The sequence below is a fragment of the Myotis davidii genome, unplaced genomic scaffold, assembly GCF_000327345.1.
Source record: "Myotis davidii unplaced genomic scaffold, ASM32734v1 scaffold126, whole genome shotgun sequence".
In the NCBI taxonomy this organism is placed as follows: domain Eukaryota; kingdom Metazoa; phylum Chordata; class Mammalia; order Chiroptera; family Vespertilionidae; genus Myotis; species Myotis davidii.
In genome coordinates, this window is record NW_006297660.1 from 2,117,261 (window position 1) to 2,126,367 (window position 9,107).

General features: G+C 36.8%; 1 protein-coding gene across 1 annotated transcript in view; it reads right to left on the reverse strand.

The window, feature by feature from the left end:
• Positions 1-9,107, reverse strand: part of LOC102764483 (cadherin-9-like) — a 48,919-nt gene that overhangs the window by 5,661 nt on the left and 34,151 nt on the right. Inside the window, exons 7-8 of the mRNA XM_015570203.1 lie at positions 2,381-2,517; positions 1,549-1,670 (exon numbers count right to left, since the gene is read on the reverse strand). Coding sequence (XP_015425689.1) covers positions 1,549-1,670; positions 2,381-2,517 — 259 coding nt within the window. The remainder of the gene's footprint in view (positions 1-1,548; positions 1,671-2,380; positions 2,518-9,107) is intronic.

The window sequence follows — 9,107 nt, forward strand, 5'->3', positions numbered from 1 at the left end:
TTTCTCTGTTGTCTGATTCCTGGCCAGTGCAGTGCCCAACCCTAAGGAAAAATGTGATCCGTCCAACTCAATCCACTTTGAACATTTTTAGAAAGCACCAGTCTCTTTTGTTATTAATTGGTTACCAATCTGTTGTCTACACTACATAATGGTGGTTTCAAAGGCAGAGAACAGATGCATTAAAAAAAAAAAAGGTAAGTGCTTAGTATAACCATCTTCTATAGACTAAAAACACTATTAATATAGTTTTGGAAAATGAGCAGTAGGTCATATAATATTAGAAGTCAAAACATTTTAAAGCTATGGGACACCATCACTATAATCCTACTGCCTATTTTATTCAAATTATTTAGCTTTCTTTTTTTTAAGTATTCTTTTTTATTATTATTGTCTAAAGTTTTACATATGTCTCCTTTTTCCCCAATTGACCCGCTCCCCCATCCCTTCCCAGCCTGGGCAAGCCCCCACCACCTCAGTGTCTGTGTCCACTGGTTATGCTGATATGCACGCATACAAGTCCTTTGGTTGCTCTCTAACTTCCCTCCCCTACCATTTGTCTCTAGATCAATCTAGTCTTGTTCATCAACGATTATATTTAGCTTTCTTTTAATGGTATTTGGAAAGTTTAAGAAGATACAAATAAATGATTCCAAAGTTCTGTAAAATCAATGTCAAAGTAGAGAACGTACAGAACTGCTTAGCTATGCTCCCTGTAAGTCAGGGCTGTGCTGGAGTGCATGATTGGAGCAGCAAAGGACAGATTGGGCACAGAAGTTCCACTGAGCAGCTTAGTGGAAAAGTCACTAAGCTACACATCGGGGTGCCTGTTTTTCTAGTACTGGGCATGCCATCTGTGCTATTTGAAATCACAGTCGTTTAATTATTCTTACTTTCAAATATCTCATCTAAAAAAACAAACAGTTGCACCACCTCAAGGTAACATCCTATTCTAGGTACTCACTAGTCCAATAGTTTTCCTCTATGCTTTGATGTTAACCATAATTTTTTTTCGCTTTGACAGAGTGACATGTAACCTTATGCATTTTTTATGTAATGGTTCTAAAGTGCATGATTATTAATACAAACTGAACCTAATGTTACTCTTTAGTAGACTAGAGCATTACACAGAAAAAAATGTACATAAGTCTTAATATTCTTGCTCAATATCCGGTTGTAGAACAGCTGAACGATATTTAAAATTTAGTAATATTTTTAATCATAAACAACATTGGTCCTTTGATTATATGACTCTGAGATTTTGAAATTAGATGGACCATTGTTTAAGCATATTTTAAGAGAGAATACATATCAGTAGCTTAAAATATATTACATTTTCTTATTTTAGCATGGAGTCCATAATAAAAACAATTTTAAGAGTCATCTTTTTCAGATCACTGTGACATTTTTGGTAAAAGGAGATAAAAATGTGACAAGAAGGGCTGACAATAGATTGCATGAAGAAAAAAAAAACTTGTGCAAGTAATGCAAACTCATCTGCTTTTATGAAGAGGAAATAGTATTTTTAAAGTTTATAACAACTTCATTTACCTGCCCAGGTTTTGCATTTTCACAAACAAATGTTTCATAGTACATGGCAAATTCCGGAGCATGGTCATTTATATCTAGAATTCTGATGAAGACAGGAACGTGGCTACTTTGTTTTGAGTTATCTGCAACAAGAACATATATAAGATTTCAGTCTCATTCACAGAGAAGCGGTGATACCACTCTCGCTATTTGTAACTTAGCAACAGATCTTTTCTGTGGTGTTCACTACTTGATTGGACTGCTGATGGATACCTCAGCTTTCTTACATGGTCCAGATGGAAAATATGATAAAAATAGGAGAATATGATTGATAATAAGCCATTATTTGTAAGAGATCATTTTCTTAAACTGTTTATTTTATGAGGTTAGATTATATTTCTACCTTTTTTTTAAAATATATTTTATTGATTTTTTTACAGAGAAGAAGGGAGAGAGATAGAGAGTTAGAAATATCGATGAGAGAGAAACATTGATCAGCTGCCTCCTGCACACCCTCCACTGGGGATATGCCCGCAACCAAGGTACATGCCCTTGACCAGAATCGAGCCCGGGACCCTTCAGTCCGCAGGCCAACGTTCTATCCACTGAGCCAAACCGGCAGGGCAATATATTTCTATCTTGTAGTAAGGTATGTATGCAGAAAATCAAGTTTAAAATAGATGAATATTAGATAATCATTAAAGCAATTATAAAATCCAGGCATTCTAAATCATTTCTCTAAGAAATTTCTAATGATGAAATCATTCCCCTCCAGAAAAAGAGTTTATTTAATGCCATTATTTTACTACTTTGGTGAAAATACTGTGTTAAATTGGATGCATGCTCAACTCACTGATTTCTGTGGCTATAATGGTGATGTTGTGCCAGGGAGATGATTCCCGGTCAAGGGGTTTTAAAGTGAAAATAGAGCCGTTTTCTGGGTGGATACTGAAAATCCGGTCCATATCAGTGTGCCGATCAACAGAGTATCTGAAAGAAAAGAGACTCATGAATCCAAGCACTGTTTGAAGATGATTAGTTCATCTAATATTTCTTAACGTTAGAGGCGATTAACAAAATGTTCTGATCAAGACATGGTCAGAAAATGCTGAGAGCTGTTTTGAATTTTTATTTTAAAAAGTAACTGTCATTTACACAAAAGCAGATCCAGAGACAGAGAAACATTGATCAGATTCTCAAACCTCAGAGGGAAAGTAGGGGAGAGTGGGGGTAAGGGGGAGAGATCAACCAAAGGGCTTGTATGCATGCATATAAGCATAACCAATGGACGCAGACAAGAGAGGATGAGAGTGAGGGTGAGGGCAGGATTGGGAGGGTGGGGGGGATAAGGACACATTTGTAATACCTTATTAAAGGGAAAAATTTTCTAAAAAGTAACTGTCATTTAGACTATATATATATATATATGCTAATACACTAAGTGTCCCTCCCACTGTCCAACCAGTCACTATGACACACACTGACCACCAGGGGGCAAACACTCAACACAGGAGCTGACGAGCTAGAGTGACTTGGAAGCGGCAGTTCTTGGGTGACGCACACCGAAACCAGAGAGGAGGGAGCCCGATTACTCGTGGGGCAATGCGATTCCACCTTCAGCCATGGGTTATGTTGCTGCTGCACTGTTGGCCCAGAATCTGGTTTACTGGACAATTGCATTTGCATTCCACTCCCTATATGACAGCAACTTTGCAGAGTGACCTTTGCACTCTGGGACCCCTTGAGGGATGTCGGAGAGCTAGTTTCTGCCTGATCCCCGCAAGCAAGGCCAATGAAGGGCCCCACCTGCTGGAGGGACTTCTGCTCACTCTGAAGATGCCAGGGAGGGAGCCTGGGAGGTTGGCTCCAGGGTGTGTCTGGCCCTTCTCACTCAGTCCCACCCCACTGGCCACCTTCTAATTAATTTCCTTTCAATGTGCATGAATCGTTCACTGAGTCACTAGTGTATATTTGGCTGTTTCCATTATTACAATTCTATGATTATGTGTACTTTGTTAATTATTCATACTCAGGAGCCCTTGTGGCAGCTTTTAGTAATTTAATTGCACTTGATTTACTTGTTATAGTATGGACCCATGCAATACTTGAGAAATACGAAGCAGTTATATTAAACTTGAGAGAGTCAATTGCATTAGATAAATAGGAATTATGTTTAAGAGAACACATAAGAACATGTGTCCACGGAGTCCTTATGAGCATAAATGAATGTGGAGAGGCTGTTGTAAAAACATTGCTTTTGAATGACTAGTCAAAGAATAGAGCTGAATTGAATATCTTCCTCCAATCTGTCTATCTAATCTATTCCAAATGAAAAGGAGATGACATTATCACAGAGTTCTCTGAATAATTCTCATTAGTCTAGGTATGAAAGATGTCACTATGAAAATTGTATCATTCTATGGTTGGCAAAATAACGTCACTCCATAAATGATGGCCATCTCCTTATCACTGGAACCTGTGATTATGTTACTTTACATGGTAAAAGTTACTTTGAAGATGTGATTAAGGTTTAAAAAATTCTCCTAGCTGGTTTGGCTCAGTGGATAGAGCGTTGGCCTGTGGACTGAAGAGTCCTGGATTCAATTCTGGTCAACGGCACATCCCTGGGTTGTGGGCTTGATCCCCAGTAGGGGATGTGCAGGAGGCAGTTGATCAATGATTCTCTCTCATTATTGATGTTTCTATATCTCTATCCCTCTCCCTTCCTCTCTGAAAGCAATAAGAATATATTTTTTAAAAAAATGAGATGGATATTATCCTTGATTATCTAGATGAGCCTAAACTAAGCACATTAACCCTTAAAAAATAGAAGAAAGCAGAAAAGTAGAATGTTAACTAATATGTACACTAATAAAAGAGAAAAATGCAAATTAACCATGCCTCTGTGACACCCACCATTCAATCAGAAGTGAGTATGCAAATTAACCCAACTAAGATGGTAGTGGCCCTGCCCCCCAGCCACTCTGGGCCTCTGGGCAGCACAGGTGTGGAGGAGTGGCCAGGCTGGGCGGGATGCCTCCTATGAGGGGGAGGGCAGGGGGCAAAGGGAGCTACGGGAGTGGCGCTCTGGCCACAGCAAAGACTGAAGGCTCCACACACAGCCATGACTGAAGCCTCTGGCTGCAGCGAAGATTCTGGCTGGAGCAAAGACAGAAGGTAATGACCAGATCAAAGTCCCGGGTCCTGGGTCCTGGGTGACTATGGAAAACCAGTGCCGGCAGCTAGGGGAAGGAAGGCCTATTGCACAAATCTTCACGCAATGGGCCTCTAATATTTATATATAAATCACATGGGAATCTTGCCCAAAACAAATTCTGATTCAGCAGGTCAAGTGTGGGAGCTAGGATTCTAACAAACGTAGATGAATCTCATGTGGCATATCCATGGACAAGGTTTGTATAGCACGGTGACATACCATGGTATAAACAGGGTAGAATAAAGAGCGCACACCTACAGAAAACTAACAGACTAATGAGCATCTGGTATTCTCTTCATTTTTCTTGGTATCTATTAAAAGCACCTAACACATGAACTCCTTTTTAGTCTGGTGAATTATGGAATTATAGTTCCCATTATAAATCTGTAATCTATTTACTATCAGGCATTGACTTTAACAAACATAGGTAATATATATTTAGGTTTCTAAACATTGGCAATTTTTAAACGTTGGTTGAAGATAATGATATGTGTTTTTGTTTGTTTGGGTTGCTTTAATAAAGAACATGCAACTTAATGTATTAGTAGATGAATTATGCTGAATTTAAGGCATATGTTAATAAACTCAGATTTCAAAAATGATTTAAGCAATTGAACATAGTACATATTGGTGCTTGCCTAATTTTTTTCCCACTAACATTTGTAAATAATTTATTCAGACTAACAAATATTGCTTCAAAGTGAGTTCTTTCTGTACCTCAGTCCCGGTCCCAAAATGTGGAATCAGGTCAATCACCCTCTTGTCATTCTTCTAATGAAACAGTGGCATGAAAATGATAGTATTCCCACAAGTTTTCAACAATCACGATTGTAATTTTCCAACATAATTATTATAGAAATATTTGGGGGTGTTTGAAAAGCTCATTTGACACATGGTAACTGCACAAGAGTGGCTATAATTCTGAGGTGCAAAATCCTAGGTAGAGGATAATCAGAAATCTAGATATAATAATGAATGTATAAAATGCATAATTATATATATATATATATATTCCTAAAAGAAAAAAACTCTATTAGTTTTAACCAAGAATTCTTTGTCAAATATGAATCTGAGATAGGTCTTATTTGTATGATCTCTATTAATGTACTAAAATTGAGGGTGACAGTCATATAATTTTAATCTGTTTCTTAATAGTGCTAAAATGAAATCAGATATAGTGTTTATTTCTAGTTGTCAACCTATTTACAATTTAGTTGTTAATGTGGGCTGAGAAAATCACTGAAACATTAAAAAATGGCTTACTAATATTTTCCTTAATTCTGCTTATGAGTAAAACAATCTGGAATGAAAACAAAGACAGCAAAGTTAAACAACATAGTCACATCTACTAATATGCATTGAATGGAACCCAATGCATAATATTCACCTACATATATTTATCTCCATTATTGGAAAGGTCAATAGTTAAACATTATATCTGCTTATAGCTGAATAGATCTTGGATTTCTTCCTACTGTTCACAATGAATATCAAAGAGGAAAATAAAAATCCCTGTTTGCCCACTGCTATTTGCCCTAGACTAGATATTAGTATGACAGTTTCTATGACTGAGGAATAGTTAACTGTTCTAACATGCAAATCTAGCTTTGACACAGTTGGAACTTATGTGGAATCAAAATAGGTTGGAATTTCGGCTGATCTACTTTTAGGTTCAAACTTGAAAAGTACTGTTTTCAAGTTAATTCATGAAGGATTTAGAAATAGCTCAGTTTAACATTAATGCTGCAAACTTTCAGGTCTATATTCAGAAATTTGTCCCAGTGCAAATAATGTCCTGCAGTTTTTCAAAACCCAGGGATATGTTTTCTCCTCTTTAGCAACCAATATTCTATATTCTATTTTCAACATTGAATAGGCTATTCTGGTGTACCTATTAAAAATAAAAGCACCAGATTACAACAAATGACCAAAAAGAACTGATAAACGTCTTCTACCTAGGAACAAAGCGATCTCTGTGTTCCAGCAGATTGCCTATTAAAACATCATTTTATTGATCTCCTTACATTGAATTTGAACAATAATTTTAAAAAATATTATTGGCATAATTTTTTAATGAATATCTTCTGCAGGGACAGGATCCAATCATAAAGGCTGAGAATAGCAAGTAAAAAGATTACAAGAGAACTGAGCTTGCAAAAGCTGAAATCTGGTTTAGTTGGTTGCTCTCTGTTATGTGGTAATGCTTTATGTTTGTTTTGTATGTTCTACCATTGACAAGCACACTTCAGATCCCTATATTTACATCTAATACGAAAAAGTAAATTAGACTACAGACACCAGAACAAATTGGTAATATGAAGAAATATGTCAAAGATAGCATTCCTTTTTCTTTACTGAATTCCAGGCACTTCGATGGCCAACTGTCAATATAACTAGGCTGTGGCTCTGCTCTCTCCTTCCCAGCTACTGCTTTTCAGAAATGTGTTTTATGGTTATGAACTAGAACAAACAGTTTAAATCTTTGAACAAATGTTTTATATGTTTGAACAAATATTTTAATTTTTTTTCATATACTAGTGACATATTCTAATTATTATTATTTTAATCTGCATAATAAAATCAGCAAGTACTAGGGAGACACATATATATGAGTGCACTTCTTCACTTATTCTAGCTTATGGTGGAGTCATGTATTTTTTATTGAGGCATAACTAATTTATCATTACAAGTTTGTTTTGGACTTACTCTCAATTTGACTTCAGTAAAAACAAAAGAGTTCTTCAAAAACTCATTGAACTTTAAATACGTTCAGCATTAAATAGGTGTGAAATGAGACGTGTTTTTCAGAACCTGTAAAGCTATAATCAACCCTATAACTTGGGAATCCATGATTACTAATGAGGTGAAGCAGAGCTAACAACAGCTGTTAATTGTACCCATAATCACATGTTGCAAGTGGCAGATGTATTTCAGAAAATATGTTTGATGAACAGATTTACTGGTGGGTGAGAATTAGTTCCCAAGCTTTCCCTGGAAAATGTTTCTTCATGATGCTGATAGCCTATTTCTGCTCTGGGGATCAGTCATCCTCCTAAATGCTTGGGATGACAATGTTGCCTCCTTTTATTGCTGCATTTTCACACTATGATTGGATCTCTAAAGCATTTATTTCATACATTTCTATGCTAGCAGAAAGCAACCTATATGCTATGTTTCCAGGATGGCTTTATACATTGGCAGACTTAGTAGCATAATTTTAGGAACATGATTTTAGATTCATTTGTTCTCAAATTTTTCTTCTGTCATAATTCTTTAGATTTTACAGGTAAAATTGCTACTCATTTTTTTTCAAGAGTTGATACCACATAAAAAGCAAATGTTTCTGGGATAGCTATAAACTTAAAAATTTATCAGCCACTTTTATATACTGTGAAGCAAGGTTGCAAATTTCACTATTAGTTTTTGACCCAGAAATTTTATTCCTAAAAAATGTGTCCTCATGATGTCAGATATAGGGCAGAATATGTGTGTGTGTGTGTGTGTGTGTGTGTGTGTGTGTGTGTGTCTCCAAACAAGCTGAATTTTTATTAATGATGTATCACCTACATAACAATATGTCAGTTTTGCTAAGTGAAAGAAGTTACACAAAAGAGAATAAGTACTGCATGATTTCATTTGTATAAACTCAAGAAAAATCTAATTTAGTCAGACCAATATTGACAGAATGCAGATTAGTGTTTGGCTGGGGCCTGGGTTGGGTTCCAAGAAGTTTGAGAGGAAGGTATTGCAAAGGAACATGAGGAAAGGATAAGATATGTGTACAGTATACCGATTTGGATGATGTGTTAATGATGTATTAAAATCTCAGAGTTTACTGAATCAAACAATTTATAATTGTGCAGTTCTTTCTTGGTCAATACTATCTCAATACATATGTTTAAAGAGAAGAAGAAAAATAGAGCTATAATTTTCCAAGCAAACATGTCTATAGTGTGAGCTTATATAATTCCATATTGTGGGCAATGGGAAAAAGCAAAGAGAAATGAGACCAAATTCTGTGGGATAAAAGCCATGTTTTGAAAGTAGTGGATGGGACATCAGAGGAAGGTGGCCTGAGAGATTCCTGTGGTCTCTCCCCTTGAAGTCTCACCAGTCTGAACTGCTGTAACTGAGCACATGGTTTCCTGATCAGTGCACAAACATGCCTGAGAAATCTGTGAGTTGAAACATCGACAAGTGAGCAAAGGGAAACACACTGGGGTGGTGAGAAGGTCGAAAAGCTGAGCTAAGCCATGGATACAGCCCTATAGTCTACAGCTCACAGTGGGGCTCAGCCAGGAGGGGAGGAATCAGGGCTAGGGGCACTGCCCTCAGTGTGGAGGAGCAAGGAGATTCAGTGGGC